Source organism: Panthera onca, chromosome B1, assembly GCF_046562875.1.
Source record: "Panthera onca isolate mPanOnc1 chromosome B1, mPanOnc1 haplotype 2, whole genome shotgun sequence".
Taxonomy (NCBI): domain Eukaryota; kingdom Metazoa; phylum Chordata; class Mammalia; order Carnivora; family Felidae; genus Panthera; species Panthera onca.
Window position 1 is genome coordinate 188,572,775 of NC_138342.1, and position 22,944 is coordinate 188,595,718.

General features: G+C 37.1%; 1 protein-coding gene across 3 annotated transcripts; it reads right to left on the reverse strand.

The window, feature by feature from the left end:
- Nucleotides 1–405: 405 nt before the first annotated feature.
- Nucleotides 406–22,930, reverse strand: CFAP96 (cilia and flagella associated protein 96). Of its 3 annotated transcripts, none has more exons than XM_060652993.3 (8): nt 22,501–22,930; nt 19,755–19,932; nt 17,843–18,062; nt 16,464–16,601; nt 16,286–16,361; nt 11,040–11,219; nt 3,958–4,118; nt 406–645 (listed from the first exon to the last, which is right to left on the reverse strand). In XM_060652993.3, exons 2-8 carry the CDS (start codon nt 19,852–19,854, stop codon nt 597–599), a joined length of 924 nt encoding a protein of 307 aa, XP_060508976.2. In that variant the 5' UTR covers nt 19,855–19,932; nt 22,501–22,930; the 3' UTR covers nt 406–596. The 3 variants fall into 3 exon arrangements, with proteins under 3 accessions (XP_060508976.2, XP_060508975.2, XP_060508981.2); XM_060652992.3 differs by having other exon boundaries at nt 19,755–19,936; XM_060652998.3 differs by having other exon boundaries at nt 22,788–22,874.
- Between the last annotated feature and the right edge of the window lie 14 nt (nt 22,931–22,944).

The window sequence follows — 22,944 nt, forward strand, 5'->3', positions numbered from 1 at the left end:
CAACTAAAAGGGCATTCCCCATTCTCCCTACCTCCAACTCATCCTGGGACTGCCACTGACTAATATGAAGCTTTACAAAGACCATAAATAGAAGGTATGAGGACCACATAAATGAAGACATTTGCCTCACTTAAAATATGCATACATGAATATATGCAGTATATTGGCTAGGACACTTGGATAAGCTATCAATCCAATTTTCAAAGACCCCCAAGAGCCACAAGGTAAGAATTTAATGTGCACTTTCTACCCCTCCAGCCCCAACTTCCACACCTGCTCTCCAAGCTTGCAATTTTTTAACATTAAAAGCTTTCAAATGATAAGACTACAGTTCAAGATTTTATAAAATGTGTAAGCATCATATTCTCCTGAGAAAGATATAAGCAAAGATCAGCAATCACATACTAAATTATTAACAAATACTATTTATTCGTTAAGAAATAGTACTAAAACAAGGAAGAATATTAGAGTTGCAGGCTTAAATATCTTAAATGCCTGAGACACCTGTTCCATATCTTATGTTATTTTCAAATAATTAGCACTTGATAATGAATTACTGGTAGTCAGGACCTGGAAAGCCATTTGTCTTCCAGATGCTAACAGGACTGTACTGAAGCAGTCTTGTAGTTCTTCATATTTAGTGCCCTAAAATTGGAAAATAAATGCACATTTAATTTTATAGGTGCAGGTAATGTATCTGTGTATTCTCGTAAAAAGGTTTTGCAATAAATTAATCCAAAACCAAACTCTCTCACCAAATTAAACAGTTTCACTTAAAATGTAATTCAAGAAGGAAAAAATTGGGAGGGCACCTAGATGGCTCAGTCGGTTAAGCATCTGAGTCTTGATTTTGGCTCAAGTCATGATCTCATGGTTCAGCTTGTGAGTTTGTGGCCCATTTTGGGCTTCCCACCAATAGTGCAGAGCCTACTTGGGATTCTCTCTCCCCCTCTCTCTCTGCCCATCCCCTGCTTGCCCTCTCTGCCAGTCAGTCAGTAAATAAATAAATAAATAAGTAAGGAAAATTGTTTAATGGGACCAATTTTAAATACCACCCAGAGGTTTATTAGTTTTAAAATTAGGGTAAAAAAATCTAAAATTTGACTTAGGATAATACTTGTGATAATATAAAAAGAAAGGGTTTCAATAAATTCAAAATTACTAAACAGAAGATAAACAGAGTTTCCAAAAAAGCAATCAGCTATTCTTTTCTTTTCTCTGCTCCAAACATATATATTGTAGAACTTTCTCAATTCTGTTCTCTGGATAGAAAAGAACACACAAAGAACCGGAAACTTCCCCTTGCTTCCCAAAAGAATCTCATCTATTTGAGGGTGAGTGTCATAAAGAAAATTGTAATTTTACTCTCTGTTCTATATTACATAAATCAAGTTGAACAGAGTACTAATAGATAGGTGACTTGATGAAGGATGAAGATCAAAGGACATGAAATAAAGACTCCACGTATTTCAATTTCCACCAACTAGCCCCCATAGAATATTATGCCTGTAGCCAAGAGTTAAATTATATAAATAATGATGGGCAGTCTTATTTTGGGGATAGGATCGTAAGACTGGCATTATAATCCCCGTCCACAAGTGACACAGATGTACTGAGAGGTTTTTATAAAAGGTGAATTTGGTGTCCTTTACTTAATCCATTATGATTACACTGAAGTTAGAAATATGTAAATTAGCTTATTTGGCATTAAAACTTTTTCAATGAATAAATGGAAAGGTAATCAAATGAATTCTTCCATTTATTCACGATCTTGCACACACACCAAAAGACAATGATGGATTGTCCCTTCCTAATTTATATTCTGAACTCCTGACAACTTCTTTTCAGTGTTAAGAGTGCACAAAACCTGGATAAAACTGAACTTTTAAGATACTTAAATAATATATTTCATTCGAAGTATTATAATGTGATGTTAATAGCATTTTTAACTAACCAAAATGTTTCCTAGAAGATTTCATAAAAGATTATTTCAAACTTAGAAGTCTTAAGCATAATTAAAATTCCTCACAATTACTGAGAGCCTGGAAGCCACAAAGAGATAATAATTTAACAAAGATCAAAAACTCCCTTTGAGAAACAATGTTAACATGTACTGCTAACTCAACAATAAATATGTAAACAGTCTCAAGCAACTTATAGTAAGGTGCTATAGATTTGCTTTAAAAATTATGAACAGATTCCAGGAGAATTCTATCAAACATTTAAAGAAGAGTTAACACCTTTTCTCTTGAAGCTGTTCCAAAAAATAGAAATGGAAGGAAAACTTCCAAACCCTTTTTATGAATCCAGCATTACCTTCATTCCAAAACCAGACAAAGACCCCACTAAAAAGGAGAACTATACTCCAATTTCCCTGATGCACATGGACGCAAAAATCCTCAACAAGATACTAGCCAACCAGATCCAACAATACATTAAAAAAATTATTCACCACAACCAAGTGGGATGTATACCTGGAATGCAGGGCTGATTCAGTATCTGCAAAACAATCAATGTGATTCATCACATCAATAAAAGAAAGGACACAAACCACATGATCCTCTCAATAGATGCAGAGAAAGCATTTGACAAAATACAGCATCTTTTCTTGATAAAAACCCTCAAGAAAGTAGGGACCGAAGGATCCTACCTCAAGATCATAAAAGCCATTATATGAAAGACCCACCACTAGCTAAGACTTCCAGTACTTTGTTGAATAACAGTGGGGAGAGTGGACATCCCTGGGGCAACTGGGTGGCTCAGTCAGTTAAGTGTCTGCCTTCAGCTCAGGTCATGATCTCATGGTTCTTGAGTTTGAGCCCCACATCAGGCTCTCTGCTGACAGCTCAGAGCCTGAAGCCTGCTCGGATTCTGTGTCTCCATCTCTCTCTATCCCTCCCCCACTCGCTCGTGTGTGTGTGTGTGTGTGTGTGTGTGTGTGCACGTGCACGCACGCTCTCTCTCAAATAAACATTAAAAAAAATTAAAAAAAAAAGAATGGCTAACATTAACAACTCAGGCAACAACAGATACTGGCAAAGATGCGGAGAAAGAGGATCTCTTTTGCCCTGCTGGTGGGAACGCAAACTGGTGCAGCCACTCTGGAAAACAGTATGGAAGTTCCTCAAAAAACTAAAAACAAAACTAGCCTACGACCCAGCAATTGCACTACTAGGTATTTATCCAAAGGATACAAGTATGGTGTTCTGAAGGGACATATGCACCCCAATGTTTACAGCAGCACTATCAATGACAGCCAAAGTATGGAAAGAGCCCAAATGTCCATTAATGGATGAATGAATGAATATATATGGTGGTATATATACACAATGGAGTATTACTCGGCAATCAAAAAGAATGAAATCTTGACATTTGCAACTACGTGGATGGAACTAGAGGGTATTATGCTAAGTGAAATTAGAGAAAGACAAATATCATATGACTTCATTCATATGAGGACTTTTAAGATACAAAACAGATGAACATAAAGGAAAGGAAGCAAAAATAATATAAAGACAGGGAAGAGGACAAAACATAAAAGACTCTTAAATATGGAGAACAAACAGAGGGTTACAGGAGGGGTTATGGGAGGGGGATGGGCTAAATGGGTAAGGGGCATTAAGGAATCTACTCCTGAAATCATTGTTGCACCATGTGCTAATTTGGATGTAAATTATAAAAAATAAATAAAATACAGAAAAGAAAAATAAATTAAAAAATGAATAAAAGTAAAAATTATGAACAGAACAAATAAATTAAGCTTTTCAATAGAAAATTTTAGAAGATGGGAAAGAACTTCTAAGGGAGAGCTTCTATATAAAAGGAGCTGAGATTTCCAAAGACATCCAGATCTGTCATTATTTGAAGTACATATAAATAAAAGATATTATTTTGAAGGAATCTAAAAGTCAAAAACAATTTTTCTTGGTTTATAGTCTAAGTGTAACATATTACTACCTTTTGACATTCAAAGTCATTATACTTTCAGTTGGTCTGCTCTTTGGTCCACTTGGTGGATAGAAAATCTTAGCACCTTTGCTGGAAGTCAATTTAACCACATAAGGGTCAGCAGAATGTGAAGGGTAAGGATCAAACGTTCCTGCCTTCATTCCGCCAGCCTACAAATAAAAATGAGACAATTTAATGTAGTTTTGTAAAATGCTTCTAACAAAATTAGATTTTGAAGAAGTTCATACATATTTGTGCACTATGGAGTTGGTTTTACATTTAAAGTTGTCTATACAGACATACCTCACAGATATTGTGAGTTCAGTTCCAGACAATTGCAATAAAATGAATATCACAAAAAAGCAAGTCAAATGAATTTTTTGGTTTCCCACTACATATAAAAGTTATATTTACACAATGCTATAGTCTATTAAGAGTGCAATAGCATTGTGCCTAAAAAAACAATGTACATACCTTAATTTTAAAATGTTTTATTGCTAAAAATATGCTAAATATCATTTGAGCTTTCAGTCAATGAGAATATTCTTGCTGGTGGAAGTTCTTGCTTTGATGTTAATAGTTGCTGACTGACCTGGTGGTGGCTGAAGGTTGGGGTGGCTGTGGCAATTTCTTAAAACAAGACAATGAAGTTTACCATGCTGATTGACTCTTCCTTTCATGAATGATTTCCCTGTAGCATGCAATCAGTTTGATAACATTTTACCCACAGCAGAACTTCTTTCACATTGGAGTCTATCTTCTCAAACCCTGCTGTTGCTATATCAACCAGGTTCATATAATATTTCAAATCCATTGTCATTTCAACAATCTTCATAGTATCTTCATCAGGAGTAGATTCCATCTCAAGAAACCACTTTCATTTCTCAGACATAAGAAGCAACTCCTCCTCCATCAAACTTTTATCATGAGATTGCAGCAGCTCAGTCCCATCTTCAGGCCCTACTTGTGATTCTAGTTCTCTTGCTATTTCCACCACATCTGCAGTTACTTCCTCCATTGGAGTATTGAGTGCCTCCAAGTCATCCATGGGGTTTGGAATCAACTTCCAAACACCCATTAATGTTGATATTTTGACCTTTTGCCATGAACTGCAGATGTTCTTAATGGCATCTAGAATATGAATCCTTTCCAGAAGGTTTCCAATTTACTCTGCCCAGATCCATCAGAGGAGTCACTATCTATGGCAGCTAGAGCTTTATGATATGTATTTCTTAAATAATAAGACTTGAAGTTGAAATTATTCCACGATCCATGGGCTGCCAAATAGATGTGTTAACAAGCATGAAAACAACATTAATCTCATTGTACATTGCCATCAGAGCTCTTGGGTGACCAGACGCACTGTCAATAAACAGTACTATTCTGAAAGGAATCTTTTTTTTTTTTCTGAGCAGATCTCAACAGCAGGCTTACAATATTCAGTAAACCATTTCATAAACAGATGTGCTGTCACCCAGGATTTGTTGTTTATAGCACAGAGATTTATCATAATCCTTTTTTTTATCAAATGATTATTTGTTTCAGAGGGGAGGGGCAGAGAGAAATGGAAAGAGTGAATCTCAAGCAGGCTCCACACTCAGCGCAGAGCCTGACGTGGTGCTGGATCTCATGACCATGAGATCATGACCTGAGCCAAAATCAAGAGTCAGACACTCAACTGGCTGAGCCACCCTGGCACCCCATCATAATTCTTAAGGGACCAAGGATTTGGGGAATGGTAAATGAGCACTGGCTTCAACTTAAAGTCACCAGCTACATTAGCCTCTAAAAAGAGAGCCAGCCTGTCCTTTGTAGCTTTGAAGCCAAGCATTGGTTTCTCCTCTCTAGCTATGAAAGTCCTAGATGGTAACTTCTTCCAATAAAGGATTAATTAATCTACATTAAAAATCTGTTGTTTAGCATAGCCACCTTCATTAATTACCTTAGCTAGATCTTCTGGGTAACTTGCTGCAACTTCTACATCAGCACTTGTTGCTTTGCCTTATACTTTCATGTTATGGAGATTGCAACTTAGTGGACCAACCTCAGCTAGCTTAAAACTTTTCTTCTCCAGCTTCCTTACCTCTCTCAGCCTTCACAGAATTGAAGAGTTAGGGCCTTGCTCTGTATTAGGCTTTGCATAAGGACATCTTGTGGCTGGCTTGATCTTCCATCCAGATCTTCTATCACCAAAACTTTCCTCATCAGCAAGAAGTCTGTTTTGCTTTCTTATCATGTATGTATTCACTGGAGTAGCACTTTTAATTTCTTTGAAGAACTTTTCCTTTGTGTTCACAACTTGGGTAACTGTTTGGCACAAGATGCCTAGTTTTTAGTCTGTCTCAGCTTTTGACATGACTTCCTCATGGAGTTTAATCATTTCTAGCTTTTGATTTAAAGTGAGACATGCAACTCTTCCTTTCACGTGAACACTTAGAGGCTATTGTGGGGTTATTAACTGGCATCATCTAAATACTGTTGTGTCTCAGGGAAGACGGAGGCCCAAGGAGAGGGAGAGAGATGAGGGAATAGCCAGTCAGCAGGGCAGTAAGAACACACAACGTGCATTAATTAAGTTCGCTGTCTTACACGGGTGGCATTCATAGCACCCCTCCATGCAGTTACAATAGCAACAGCAAAGATCACCGATCACAGATCACCATAAGAAATATAATAATAAAGTTTGAAATAATGTAAGAAGTACTAAAATGTGACACAGAGACACAAAGTGAGCAAATATTGTCAGAAAAATTGTATCAATCACGTTGCTCAACACAGATTTCCACAAACCTTTAATTTGTAAAAAAACACAGTATGTACGAAGCATAATAAAGCAAAGCACAATAAAACTAAGTATGCCTACACTGTTCAAACACCAGCAGTCTCCCTGCCACCAATTTTATGGGGGCAAGACATTGTAGTTTTCAAAAGTCCTCTATTAAAATGCAAATATTTATGGGAAGGTAATATTCTAAACTATTGTCAAGTATTAGTATTTGTCTATTAATTTTAAGCTTATTTATTTATTTTGAGAGAGGGGGTGGATGTGAGTAGGGTAGGAGCAGAGAGAGAGAATCCAAGGCAGACTGTGAGATCATGACCTGAGTCTAAAGTCAAGAGTTGGATGCTTAACCAACTGAGCCACCCAGAAGCCCCAAATATTAATATCTTAGTGAGAGTTCACCAGATCAAGCTGTCATCTGGTTAAGGGGTGAGTTTATTACCGAGGGAATAAGACCTAAGTCATGTATATTTTGATACAGAAAGGAGTTGGAGCTCAGAACCAGAGCATGCTCAGAAGAGAAGGTCAAGGATAAGGTTCGTTCAACAGGGAGGCTGACATGAGTTCATTAAATATTGGTCAATGATGAAAAAGATACAAAAAATAAAAATTTTTAAAAACAAGGAGTAGCACATAGAAACAGAAGGTGAGAGGAAAATATGACCTACTTTATACTTTTCTTAGATCTAGTAAGGAGTTAGTCAAAATTATTTTTCGACCTGTACACAAAACAAATATTTGCTTTGACTTTTTAAGCTGATTTACCACAATTTTAATCTTTATACATAGTTACCAAGAAAACTCTATAGAATCATCATAACCAATTTATTTTTTTTTAACGTTTATTTTTGAGACAGAGACAGAGCATGAACGGGGGAGGGGCAGAGAGAGAGGGAGACACAGAATTGGAAGCAGGCTCCAGGCTCTGAGCCGTCAGCCCAGAGCCCGACGCGGGGCTCGAACTCACGGACCTCGAGATTGTGACCTGAGCTGAAGTCGGACGCTTAACCGACTGAGCCACTCAGGCGCCCCATCATAACCAATTTAAATAGGCATCCATTATCTTACAATATCTATGCCAAATATACATGAAAATTCAATTCAATTAAAAGATACAATTGTAATATTTCAAGTTTTCCAGGTAGAGGACACAGATTCTTTTGAAGAGCAATAAATAATAAGGAAATTTAAGTAAAATAAGTTCATTAATAAAGGTAAAGCAAAATGAACTAATTAAAAATAGAAAAATATAGGGGCACCTGGGTGGCTCAGTCAGTTAAGCATCCAACTTTGGCTCAGGTCATGATCTCAGGGTTTGTGAGTTCGAGTGAGTTCAAGCTCCATGTTGGGCTCTGTGCTGACAGCTCAGAGCCTGGAGCCTGCTTCAGATTCTGTGTCTGCCTCTCTCTCTGCCATTTCCCCCACCCCCTCTCAAAAACAAATAAAAGTTAAAAAAAGTTAAGTAAAAAAAAGAAAAAAGAAAAGGAAAAATATACATGGTAAATAAATAAACCAAACCACCAGATGATGCCTTACAAAATAAACAGATAAATCTACATTATAATTAGGATTGAGAAAGGAGTAGACATATATGGAATAACCAAAAATATAAAATAACATTTTTGTAAACCTCTATGTTGATAAATTTGAAAACATAAATGAAATTATTTTCAAAGAAAATATAAATGTCAAATCGACTCAAAAGAGATACAAATCAGATAAGGCACCATAGAAGAAATTAAGCCCAGAACATTTTCCATGAGAGTTCTTTCAAGCCTGTAAGGAACAGTTATTTGTGGTGTTACCTGAATTGTTACAAAACACAGAAAAATAAAAAAATCTCCCTGATTATTTTAAGACGCTAACACCTACTTATACCAAGATAAAACAAAGCATACAAAAAAAAAAATTAGACCAGTTACACTTAAAATTATTGATGCAAAAATACTTAAAATATTAATAAATAAGATAAAGTATTATACTTAAATACAACATAGCCAAGTGGAATTCATTCCGAGAAATTTATCATCATTCACCTTATAACAAGTCAAAGAAAGAAAAAAAAAGATGGTCTAAATAGATTACACCAAAATATTCAATACCATTCTACATACATTCCTAATTTATTCCTTTTTTTGGCATCTATAAAAATGAAACACTAGAGTAAATTCAACTAATTCAGTAAATTCAAGATTAAGGCAAATGATGACAACTATTGCTATGCTAAGCAACTAGACATGAACATGACTTAAAAGCTACAAATACTGGAAAGGATTGGGCAAAATTATTTGCAGATAACGTAATCACATATCTGAAAATCTAAAGAGAATCAACATAATACCCATTAGAACATAAGAAAACTTAATGAAGTGGCCAATTATCAAATATTTTGATAAAGACAAATTACATAAGGGAATATATGATAGGAAAAAAGTTGTTGACAAGAGCCTTAAATAGGAACAAAACATAAAACATATAAACCTGTATAAAGCAAAATTTAGAATTCTACAAGGGAAATAAAAGTTTTAATAAGCAGTTTGTTTCTAGATCAGAAGACTCAAATCATAAATATGCTGAGGGGTGTGTGGGTGGCTGAGTCGGTTAAGTGTACAACTTGTGACTTCAGCTTAGGTCATGATCTCACGGTTCAGGAGATCAAGCGCCACATCAGTGTAGAGCCTGCTTGGGATTCTTTCTCTCTTTCAAAATAAATAAACTTTTAATTAATTAATTAATTAATGAGTGCGCGAGCGAGCAAGCAAGCTAAGACATCCAAAAATCTAAAGATTTAACTTTTTAGCAAAATACCAAAGTCTTTTTTCCCCCAGCACTTTAGACAATAACTTCAAAGTTCTAGAGAATATGGGAGGATAGCCAATGTAATTTTTTTAAAGAGTAACAAGATAGAAACTAGACCACCCCAAATTAAAATGCAATGGTAATTAAAAGTAGTTTCATACAGGTAGAAATAAACATCAAATTGGGGCACCTAGGGGGCTCAGTCAGTTGAGCGTCCAACTTCAGCTCAGGTCATGATCTCGTGGTCTGTGAGTTCAAGCTCCACATCGGGCTCTGTGCGGACGGCTCAGAGCCTGGAGCCTGCTTCAGATTCTGTGTCTCCCTCTCTCTCTGCCCCTCCCCTGCTCATGCTCTCTCTCACTCTCAAAAATGAATAAATGTTAAAAAAAATTTTTTTAAATAAAAGAAATAAACATCAAATAAAATGGAAATGCTAATTTTGATTTGATAAGGATGCCATTTCAAAGCAGTGCTGTTGAAAATTATTCCATCAGTGATGCTAGGAACAACTGGCTTTTTTTTTTTAAAAATCAGTTTTTAAGTCTAATTCATGTACAATAAACTGCACCCATTTAAAGTTTACAATTCTATGAGTTTTGACAGTGTATCACCCTAGAAACCATGACTGCAATCAAGATCTAGAGCATATCCTCCTCCCCAAAGGGTCCTCCTAATTTCAAAATTGGATTTTGAAAAGATAAAAGCTGAATCTTTACCTTGCTCTTCATTTCAAAATATATTTCAAATGAATATTTAAATAAAAAGGAAAAAACTAATAGAAGAAATTAAGAATGTATATTTTTCTAATATTGGTGGTGAGGAAAGTGATTCTGAGAATGTCATCAAACTTAGCACAACTGATAAATTTGACTACATCAAATTATTAAACTTCTGAATAGCACAAAATACGATAACAAAAGTCAAAGACTTAACAAGCCAAAAAAATTATTTTCAACACAATGACAAAAGAATATCCTTAATATATGAAACGATCTTACAAATCAATATGAAAAAGACAAATATCCTAATAGAAAATCAGCAGGGAAAATGAACAGGTGATACATAAAAGACAAAACAAAGTATAAACTAAGGTTTATAAACCAAAGAAGCATTTGTATTTTTATTCATACTTGTAAACACCAACAGAGTAGGAGATAGTTCATTTTAACAACAATTTCAAAACTTGAAAGATGGTCTGGCTTTTCATGGTTTTGTGAAAAATTATACCTAAAATCTAGAGAGGTACTTGGAAAATCCATTATAAATTCAAATGCCTTTGAAATAATTAATGATTATTTCATTGCAAGAACTCATTCCCTATACTAGCCATGCTTTGTGACTTTTCCTAATTTTGTTAAAAGAGGTTTCACAATTATTACCGTGATTCAATAAGAGTGTGAATAATAAACAAAAGTTTATTATTTACATGGGTAACAAAATGACTTGACATAAAAAGGCAACAGTTCTTTATAACGCTTAATATTTTTTCATTCTAAAATTTTTAACTTACCTTTTTACCAGGAGAAGAAGGCTTAAAGGGGTGTGCAGGTAATTCTTTCTTCTCTGTTTTTTTAATTGGTGGTAAAGCTTTCTCAAACAAATAAGGATTCGTGTCAAAATATTCCCTTGGGTAAAGATTTGATTTGAAAGGTGTTCCTTTAACTAAACGATGGTGTTCTTCATTCTCCTTCTGTAAACCAGAGTGTTTGAAATTGTGGGACATAAATTATTCACATTAGAAGTAACAGTCAAATTTTCTTTTAAATTTTAATATAAGCATGTAGATGTTTTATATCTATACTGCCGGGTTCACTTCTTTAAAACATTCCTTTGTTATGTTCTGTTTCTATGATACAAAAGATATGCCTCACTTATGAACAGGTACAAGTATGAATGCTCTCTTTTTTAACGTTTTATTTTATTTTTGAGACAGAGAGAGACAGAGCATGAACGGGGGAGGAGCAGAGAGAGAGGGAAACACAGAATCTGAAACAGGCTCCAGGCTCTGAGCTGTCAGCACAGAGCCCGACGCGGGGCTCGAACTCACAGACCGTGAGATCATGACCTGAGCTGAAGTCGGAAGCTTAACCGACCAAGCCACCCAGGCGCCCCGCTCTCTTTAGATATAAATTGATTTCAAGTACAGAGATCTATTTATCACCTAAAGAAATCTAAATTAATTATCTGGGTGATATGATGCAGTAAAGAAAAAGGATTTTGTTGTTCAAATCACAACTCCTTCGTGCTTTTTAGCATTTCTCAGGGACTCTGGGAAATTTACTTACCCTGTTAGTGCTACATTTTCTTCAACTGTAGATGATATAATCTCTCCTTCCACACACCCAATGCTGTTGTATAGATTAAATGCAATTAAGTGCGTAAAGTACCTGGCATGTGGTGGGCCCTAAATAACTGTCAGTTTTTACTTCTAAAAATGAGGAATACTTACTCTTTATAACATTTTTATATTAACTACCTCGTATTCAAGCAAAACAGAGGTCATTTTTTCCCTTCCATTTTGCAATCTTCTCTATGGGACAATACTTACAAAAATTTCTGTTAATAAAGTAGAAAAAAATTTCATGCTATGAAATATAGATTTGAAGAGGCAACTAAAGTGAATATTAATACCTTTTTTCACTTTTTTCTAATATGAAATTTGGTATTTTGTCATTCCACAAACAATTGAAAATGTTTGATAAATGAAATCTAAAATAGATAGTTAATCCAGGGAAGAAACTTGCATTACCAAGAATGCTACTGTAACACTTTCAGGATTTTTCACTCTTTTTTATCTTCTTCTTTGTTTTTGCTTGCCCTCGTCCTTTCTCCAGCTCATAGAAATTTTACCCCTTCTTGCTGATCATCTCTCCCCTCTTCCATATCACAGTGGTAATGATAATTTTAACCATTCCATTTATCTTTTTGGGCAGTGTTTTTCAAATTTTAGTTCTCATAGGAATCTCTTGATAAGTTATATAAAATACCAAGCTCTTCTCTCAGAGATTTCTAGATCCTCTTGGTCTGCTATATGGCCTAAAAATCTATCATTTTAGTCACCGCAGGTGATTCTGATGCAGGTTATCATGAGGAAAGGCTTTAAAGAACACCTTTGGCTAGAGTATGGTCACGTTTTACTAGAATACTGTGTTTGTTTTACCAACCCCTGCCCTAGAGCATTCAGTGTAGTATAAATCAGCACATATATGAGGAAACTACTCAAAGCCAAAAAAAGAACCACCTAAGAAGACTAAAAGTAACAGTGTCTGGCTCTTATCACAGAGCTGGCAAGAGTTCTGGTTCCATCAGTTCTGCTGGAAAACATGAGTCCCAGGGCACTGGGTAGAGCACACAGAAAGGGGTGGCCCCCGTAGTACAGAGTAATTAGTCCTAGACTGAGCATTGCTCCTGTCCCACCTAACAAATCTGAAACCAAGCAAGACTGAAAAAAATCAAACTGTTTCCAAATCATTTTACTGCATTCCAGAACAAAGCCCAAGAATTTTTATAAGAATACAAAAATATACAGCACTCAACAAAGTAAATGACAAAGTGCCCAACATTAAGTCAAAAATCACTAACCATGCAAAGCAGGAAAATATGACCTGTACCAAGAAGAAAAACTAAGAATTCAAAATCAACCAAGAACACAGATGTTAGAATTAGTAGAGAAGGAAACTGAAACAGTAATTAAACTGTATATGCTCATAAAGCCACACAGAAACACATAAGCTATAAAACACTCAAACAGAACTTCTGGAGAGCAAAAGTACAATGTGTGAGATTAGAAATACACAGGATATTGCAGATTAGACACTGTAGTTAAAATAGATTAGTGACCTTGAGGACATAGGAAAAGAAACAATTCAAATTGACATACAGAGAAGGGAAAAAGAGAATTAAAAAGGAAAAAAAAGCAAACAAAGCACTGGTAAACTGTGAGACAATTTCAGAAGATCTAATGCATATGTACTAGGAGTCCCTGAAGGAGAGGGGAAAGAAAGATGAAAGGATAGAAAAAAATAACTGAAGAAATAATAGCTGAAAACATTCCAAATTTGATGAAAACTATAAACCCACAGATCCAAGAAGCTGAATAAACCCCAAGCACAAGAAGCAAGATGAAAACCTGACCAAGGCATATCATAATCAAATTGCTCAATGAGTGATAAAGAGATCTTAAAAGTAACCAGAGGGAAAAAGACAGTTCATAGAGAAGAACAAAAATCAACATGACAAGGGATCTCTTGTCAGAAATAATCAAGCAAGAATGCAGTGGAGTAATCTCTTTAAGATTCTAAACGAAGGGGTCCCTGGGGGCTCAGTCAGCTAGGCTCAGGTCATGATCTCACAGTTCACAAATTCAAGCCAAAAGTGGGCTCTGAGCAGTCAGCACAAAGTCCGGAGCCTGCTTCGGATTCTGTGTCTCCCTCTCTCTCTGCCCCTCCCTTGATTGTTCTTTTTCTCTCTCTCTCTCCCTCTCTCTCTCAAAAATAAAACATCAAAAAAAAAAATTTTTAATACTAAACTAAACAAAACTAAAAGGCAACTGACGGAATGGGAAAAGATATTTGCGAATGACGTATCAGACAAAGGGCTAGTATCCAAAATCTATAAAGAACTCACCAAACTCCACACCCAAAAAACAAATAATCCAGTGAAAAAATGGGCAGAAAACATGAATAGACACTTCTCTAAAGAAGACATCAGATGGCCAACAGGCACATGAAAAGATGCTCAACGTCACTCCTCATCAAGGAACTACAAACCAAAACCACACTGAGATATCACCTCACGACAGTCAGAGTGGCTAAAATGAACAAATCAGGAGACTATAGATGCTGAAGAGGATGTGGAGAAACAGGAACCCTCTTGCACTGCTGGTGGGAATGCAAACTGGTGCAGCCTCTTTGGAAAACAGTGTGGAGGTTCCTCAAAAAATTAAAAATAGACCTACCCTATGACCCAGCAGTAGCACTGCTAGGAATTTACCCAAGAGATACAGGAGTACTGATGCATAGGGGCACTTGGACCCCAATGTTTATAGCAGCACTTTCAACAAGAGCCAAATTATGGAAAGAGCCTAAATGTCCATCAACTGATGAATGGATAAAGAAATTGTGGTTTATATACACAATGGAGTCCTACGTGGCAATGAGAAAGAACGAAATATGGCCCTTTGTAGCAACGTGGATGGAACTGGAGAGTGTTACGCTAAGTGAAATAAAGTCATACAAAGACAGATACCATGTTTTCACTCTCATGTGGATCCTGAGAAACGTTAACAGAAGACCATGGGGGAGGGGAAGAGGGAAAAAACAAAAGTTAGAGAGGGAGGGAATCAAACCATAAGAGACTTAAAAACTGTGAATAAACTGAGGGTTGATGGGGGGCGGGAGGGAGGGGAAAGTGGGTGATGGGCATTGAGAAGGGAACCTGTTGGGATGAGCACTGGGTGTTGTATGGAAACCAATTTGACAATAAATTTCATATTTAAAAAAATAAAAAATTAAATTAAAATTAAAAATTAAATTCTAAAAGAAAAAGCAAGAATGCATTTTTAAAATTATTTTCAGAATTAATTTTAGAAAGTCCAAGGATATAAAATAACTGACTTATAAATAATAAGTTCTGAATATAAAAAAAGAACTTTACAATAAGGAGAGAAAAGTATCTTACCACATAAAATTTAGGATAAAAGACTCATTACTGAGCCACTGATAAAATTGCCTTGTATATGTTTATATCATGTATTATTATTATTCCTACAGATGAAAAGCAGTTTATACATTAATTTTCTAATAATCCACACATAGAAACAAAGATGCTTATTAAATGACCGAGATTTCTGCCCAATTTAATAGAAAACTTTGCTTGAGTGTGGACACACTAAAAATGGCCACTATCCTTCTATCTCGTAGCCCCACTGCTGCTTAAAGTCACCACAGCGTAATTGTTGGAAGACTGCAGGCCTAAAACAAAAACTAATAAAATGCTTGCTATTTAATTTCTGTTGTTTAATGTCCAAACTTGACTTTTCATTAATACCAGCTTTTTTGTTATATGGAAATTGTTAAATTATGTTGACAGTGTCCCAATATTTACAAGGGTTCCTCTACTCATTCTCATGTAGGCATTCTGCAAACAAGTGACTATGTTTCGTTCTAAGTCGAATATTATATAAAATGAGTGTAGAGGCATATACCAGTACATTTAGCTTTTATTTCTGTGGTTTAGTATAGTGAGCACTCTCTTCTCATCCTATCACTCTCTCTTCTGTAGGTGTTCATCCATTCTCTACCTTCCACCTTCTTACCTCCCATCACTCCTGCATTCCACTCATTTACCAGAATGGCTTGATTAGGCCAAAAGTACCACCACTACTGTCTTACGCACAACATATTAGGGTGTGGTGGTGTCCTAAGGGTTAGGACATGACTCCTCTACTCAAAAATAGGTATAGCTGATTAGGCCAAGTAAGAAAGGTCTCACAGCTAGCTTAGAGAGATATAAGGTAGATGTAGTAAATTAGCAAGAGATAAAAGCTCATCCTGGGAAGAGCTGAGAAGATCTACAGCGAGATATGGGAATCTAGTATCAAAAAGGTAAAATTATCACAATTCATAGATATCGGTCTACCATTGCCCTGGTAACACAAATATAGATAAAATAAAGCAATCCATAATTAGATCACAAATGAATTCTCGACTTCAACTAAGAGAAAGATTGAAGAAAGTTAAAATTAGATTATTTTACCTTAAAATTTAGTTTGGGTGCATCGTAGAAATCAGCAGAGTGTGAAAACTGTTTACCTATGGTAATATTTGCATAGCTAAGGAAGAAAAAATTAAGTAATAGTGACTTCATGATTCAGAAATTTTAAATTTTATTTAACTTCAAAACAAATTATATGAAACCATGAAAAGTATCTTACCCATATCCTGTTCCTTTCTTTCCCGGGTTTGTGTATAAATTCTTTCCAGGTACCTCATATTTGTCTCTGGGTTTCAACTGTGTGCTGAAGAATGGCACCGGACCGCCTATCGTGCCATAGTAGGTTCCTAACCCACATCTTAAATACAGTTTTTAAAAAACGGAGCAAATTAAAACAGCAAATTTTGTGTTATACATATTTGACCACAATTCACAAAAAAATGACTGAAAAAGGAGCAAAATATATGTAATGGAATTGACTTGCCCAACACTGGCAAGAAAAAAGCAACCATTTTTTTTTAGTTTTTAGTCTTATTTCGCCCATTTTTCAAAGTCACAAATTTTGAGATGAGAGGTTTTTAATTTTTTATGCTTATCTTAAATGTTCCACATAAACAAAATTTCACAATCTCTAGGAAGTGAAAAGTTTCCATTAATTCAGAAAATTGCAGTTTTACTAACCTCAAAAAAATAGCACAAGCACAAAACTGGCCTTCAACCAATCCTCATCTTTCATAAATTCTACAGAGACAGTCAACATTATAGAGTGTGCATTAGCATCTTATTATAAAGCTCAGCCAAATAATATGATATAACAGACTATATGATTTTCTTTGTTCAATGGTTTAAAAATAAAAAAATGAAACTTCAGGGGCGCCTGGGTGGCTCAGTCGGTTGGGCTTCCGACTTCGGCTCAGGTCACGATCTCACGGTCCGTGAGTTCGAGCCCCGCGTCGGGCTCTGGGCTGATGGCTCAGAGCCTGGAGCCTGCTTCCGATTCTGTGTCTCCCTCTCTCTCTGCCCCTCCCCCGTTCATGCTGTGTCTCTCTCTGTCTCAAAAATAAGTAAAACGTTAAAAAAAAAAAAAAATGAAACTTCACATTGACAACTGTCACAACTAAAATATCGTTTAAGTCCATGCATTACCTTTACAATTGTTTTTAAATAGCATGTCTTGATAAATTACTTTTTATCAAAAAAAAGGCTTCACCAAATTTTACAATTTTTATTTATACTTTCTAAAAAATTTTTGCAAAGCAGAAAAAATAGTGAAGGACACAGATAATGATGACCCAAGGCAGTTTTTTCAAGATTTTCAAACAAATTTATTTGCATTATTTATCTGGCTTTTATTTTATAAACTAATAGCAGTGTCATAAGCATAAATTTAATGAGATGAGGATCTACTTAACTAAAACTACCCGTCAACTTATATCATCCAATATAACTGTCTCCACCTGAGATAAGCTCATCCTAAAAATCATACTCTAAAAAAAAATCAATCATACTTAAGTAAGTCCTCTAGAAAAATACTTGATTTGGGCTAGAGGAGAGAAAGGTGTAGGAAATGAATTTATGACTTTTCCCCCAAACACTTACGGCTTTTTATCTCCATTACTAGGGAGGAAGGCTTTGCCTAGGTTTTTTTTGGCTTCTTCCATCATATGCCGTCTCCTCACTTGATTCAGATTTACATAGCCTTCACCTTCAAATATCCTTACAAAATGGGGATCAAAATAACCTGCCTGGAGATTTGACATTGCTTTGGATCCCCCAGGTAGCATCTGTTTATTTTTGCTTGCAGCGTCATTAAAGGGTCCTTTAAAAATAAATTAGGAATATCATCATTTTGAGCTCACTAATAATTAAAGAACATGAAAAGCAACTGAGAAAAGTTTCAAACTTTGATTTGGGCCAACTCTAATTTTGAGTTTTGAGCTCTAAAATGCTGTCTCAAAATGCTCACTGAAAGCTCTACATTATAGACCACATTGACAATAAGACCTAAGAGGTTTCCATCACAATATTTTAATAATTAGATCAAGGTCTTGGTTATAGACTCTGACTTTTAGAGCTGGGAGAGACCCCAACAATCATCTAATCTAATGCTTCCCTCTCTATATATTAGGAAACACCATGTGAGATCATCAGTAAGTACATGTGTATGAGTGTGTGTGTGTGTGTGTGTGTGTGTGTGTGTGTTTAGGTTGAAGGGAATGGTGTTCCATAATCAAAATGAGGCAATTCCCCTCCTAGATATATACTCAAGACACCTAAGTGTCTATATCCACTAAAAGGCATGAACCGGAATGTTCATAGCAGTTTCATTCATAATATTCAAATACAGGAAACAACTCAAATGTCCACCAACAGGAAAGCAGATAAATAAATGTGTTATATTTATACAATGAAGTACTAGTGGCCAATTTTTTAAAACGTTGTTTTTATAAATATGTAGAACTTCTATTATAACTTAGATCTAGAAGAGCTCAATTTGGAGAGTCCTTCACCAATGTGAAAACTTTTTTGAAGTGAGAACAATCCTTAAAGCAACTAGTTATTTAAATATGAATTTGTATCACTGATTTTTTTAACTTAAATTTTTGAAAAGGTAGTATATTCACATGGTTCCAAATGCAGTAATATAAATGTTTTTACAATAAATTTTCCTCCATACTCGGCCACCCACTTCCTCTCCCAAGGGAATTTGTGATATTTGTTTTCCAGAGAATGTTTAGGCATGTCCCAATGAATATTTTCATATATACCCTTTTCCATTTTTAATGCTTAGCATGCTATATAATAAACTATTCTGCACCTTGATTTTTTTGTTTATTTAACAATATATCTTGGAGATGTTTCATGTCAGGGTATTCTAATCGTAACAAAGAAGTCATTGAATAGCCAGAAATTTAACTAAGACATATAAAATTTTTATTTTACTTTAGCTCTTTTTATTATTTATGACTCTTCTAAAACTCCCTCAGCTATTCACATAGCATTTCATTCTTCAAGAAAGTAATCATGGATGGCCTTTTGGGATGCAAACGTAAATGCTGCTTGCATAGCAGTGTCCCATCTGAGCAAAATATTCTGAGAGAAAACTGCCATGCACCTTCGGAAAGAAGTGAAATTATCTATGAAGAGAATGTAAGAAAGTAGGGTATCCCAATGAAAGAAGCTTCCTGCTCTTACGAAACTAAGTTCTCTCTTAACTGTACTGAAATTTCATAAATTTACTCGACTTTAAAGTTAATGCTTTAAGGGGAGCCTCGGTGACTCAGTGGGTTAAGCATCTGACTCTTCATTTGGGCTCAGGTGAGGATCTCACAGTTCGTCAGTGGATTCTCATTCTCATTCTCCTTCTCTCTCTCAAAATAAAAAAAAAATAAATAAAACTTAATGCTTTAAAATATAGAGCATTAAAAATATCATTTAACCTAAATATTAAATCCAAATTTTCCTATAGAACACCCACTATTAGGCTGTAAAGAAAACCAGATATACTTACGATTAAATGAGGACACATATTTATCGCCAACAGTAACATACTCCATCTCACTGAAGAGGCCAATCCTCTCCATATCCGTCTTCCCTCCTTCTGCAGGCATGGCTGCTGCTTGTGGCGGTGCTTTCTATACTGACAACCTCAAGAGGTTCCTTGCGGCTATTTCGTTTATAGCAAAATCCTACCTTACATTGAAAAATACAGGGAAAAGGTTTAGGAAAAAGGTGATTGCTAAGTTTCAGTCCAATTTACTTTCAGTCTGAGAGTGGGCATTCACTATAAAACAATGGTCCCAAATGACATAGGGAAAGAATCTACTTTGAGGGGCTGGAGGGGAGCAATGGCCCTCCAAATTAGCACCACGAACCCTCCCCTAGATTCTCTGGGTAAAGTATCCACACGTTACAAAGAAATGTATATGACAGCATCCTTTGCACTGCCATTCGTCTGTGGTAAATGATAAAATCGTCACTGTGTAGTGTGGTATAAACACTGCAGATACATCCTGCTTTTGAGAAGTTCCAAGTAGATTTAAAAATCCTAATTATATAAGGCGGGACACTCTCAGTTTAGATCAAATGATTTAAACATACTGCATTGTCGCTCATACTGGAAATCACAACAGTTTTTCAGAATGCACAACACACACAATTACTATGTGTTACATCCTACAGTTCTTGAGTCTCTTCAAGTTTAAATGAATACAAGAAATGTGTCCCTGGCAAAATTAGTTCACAAAGGGGATGGGTGGGAAAGGACCATTGTCTAGGCAAGATTAAAATAAAGAACAACACGACAAACAAAAATCCACGAATTAAGAGTATTTGTTAAAGAGCATACTGCAACTGTGAATTTCCCTTTTTTTTTTTTTTAGTGTTTATTTTTGAGAGAGAGAAAGAGCACAAGTGTGGGAGGGGCAGAGAGAGAGGGAGAAAATGGATACGAAGCAGGCTCTGCGCTAACAGCAGAACTCATGAGCCATGAGATCATGACCTGAGCCGAAGTCAGACGCTTAACCGAATAAGCCGCCTAGGCACCCCTTTCTTTTGAAATATCACATTAAACAAATGTTTAGATTCTGTTTTTTAATTACACATGTTCTAGAAAGAAAGACTAAGGAAGATTTGCCTCCATTTCATCAGAGGATTTTTTAAGTACCAAGCAGATCTAGGTACTGGGCACACATTTAGTGAATAAAACAAGCATTGGCTTATGCTTCCCAGTTTATAATTCAAGGTGATTACCTTTTGCCTTGAATTTCAGTGACACTAAACAGGTGTGCCTATTTGGAACTGTCGCTCCTCTGAGCATGAATCTTTACTAACACGTAGTATCAAGGGGCAAGCAAAGATTCCATTTAAAGCTTTAGGGGGTGCTTGGGTGGGCCAGTGGGTTGGGCATGGGACTCTCGGTCAGGTCATGCTCTCACAGTTTATGAGTTCAATCTGGCTCCATCCTAATAGCCAGGAATCTGCTTGGGATTCTCTCTCTCCCTCTCTCGCCCCTCCCCCATGCACACTCTCAAAATAAATAAACTTTAAAAAAAAAAAAAAAACTACAGCGTAAGAAGAAATGTTTCCTTCCCCCCAACCCATTCCACTTCCTCCTCTCATCAGGTATATTTTTAAAGTAAATGGGGGTGGGGGGGCAAGGCGGGGGCGCCTGCGTGGCTCAGTCACTTAAGCACCTGACTTCAGCTCAGGTCATGATCTCATGGTTGGTGGGTTAGAGCCCGGAGTCAGGCTCTGTGCTGACAGCTCAAAGCCTGGAGCCTGCCTCAGTTTCTGTGTCTCCCTTTCTCTCTGCCTCTCCCTCTCTCTCAAAAATAGACATTAAAAAAGTAAATAAATAAAAAGTGAACGTCAGTCAGCCGGGATATACTACTTCCATTTGCAGCCTGTTTCAAAGCTCCATCCCACTGCCCAACCACAAGGGCTTCCTGTGCTGTTACAGGGACTCAGATCCTTTACGTGGCCCCCCAAAGTCCACTATCACCCACATCTGACACCATAGGAACCCCATTCCCTGGCACCTGGGCTCCATTTGGCTTCTTCCAGTTCTCAGGTAAGGCTCTCTCCAGCCACAGGACCATGGCACGTGCTGTTTCCCTTCATGCAAGTGCTTCACTGTGCCCACCCCTTACTTCCCCCAATTAACACTGATCTTTCAGATTGTGTACCTCATTCATCCCTTCTTTAACTCCCTCTGCCATAGCAGCCTGTCTAACGGGTTATCACGTTCCGTTCACCGTGTACCGATCCTGTAATTAGCAGCTGCCTTTTCCCCACGAAACTGTTGCCTACAGGAAGGCAGGCACCGCGGGCAGCTTGGTTCTCCCTTATCACAGTATTTCCACCGTCTGCGCAGCGTCTGCCACACAACAAAGTGAGCCACGGAAGGGAGGAAAGGAAAGGGGAAAAAAAGCTCTCGCCTTCTATTTTTCCTCTCAACTCTTCTTGGGCAACATTTACAAAATCGCTCATTCACTTAACAGACACTTTGCAGACGCCTCCTCTGGGTAAAGCTCGCTGATAGAAGCTAGGAAAACATTTTAAAAGGCGTGGATCCTGACCCCAGGGAGCTTACAATCTGAGCAGACAAGTACACGGTGAAGACTAACACAAGTGGAACCTGGCAAGGTCTCTCCGGAGCGGGGGGAGGGGCGGTGAAGGAGGGGCGGAAAACCTCTGGCTGAGGCGACAGGAAAGTGATTCCCCAGTAGGGAAACAGGCTCAAAGGAGGTAGATACCTAACGCACAACACCCGGCGGCCCGCAGGACCAAGTCTCCTCTCAGCAGAGCACCGGTGCGACAACCGGGACCAGGGCGTCTGAGCTCCGGTCCGGGTTGACTCAGCGGCAGGAGCGGCGGGGGCCGCGAGCCTCCCCGCGCAAGCGCTTCCCGCGCGAGGCCTCGCTGCGAAGCGCCTCGGCACGCTCCCCGCGACGCGGGGGCAGACGGTGGCCGCAGCTGTTTATTGTGGCGCGTTGCCTCGGGTACAGGAGGACTCGTTTCAAAGGACGCTACGGAAGGATACCTGGAGAGTTCGAAACCTCCGCGAGGAACACAGTGAAAGACTTAACAGTGTCTATAGAATACGGATGACTCAACCAATAGAATTTACTGAGGAAAAGCTGCTGACCCCGCCCCATTATCCCCCGCGAGATGTAATGGGATACGCCCCCATGACGTTG

Bases quoted from the DNA above. Each gene is read 5' to 3' on its own strand.
- CFAP96 (XM_060652993.3), bottom strand. From the start codon at position 19,854: ATGCCTGCAGAAGGAGGGAAGACGGATATGGAGAGGATTGGCCTCTTC. The intron at 4,119-11,039 runs GTAAGTTAAAAA...TTTTATTTGTAG, and splicing joins CTTCTTCTCCTGGTAAAAAG to GCTGGCGGAATGAAGGCAGG. The intron at 646-3,957 runs GTAGTAATATGT...TTCCAATTTTAG, and splicing joins ATGACTTTGAATGTCAAAAG to GGCACTAAATATGAAGAACT.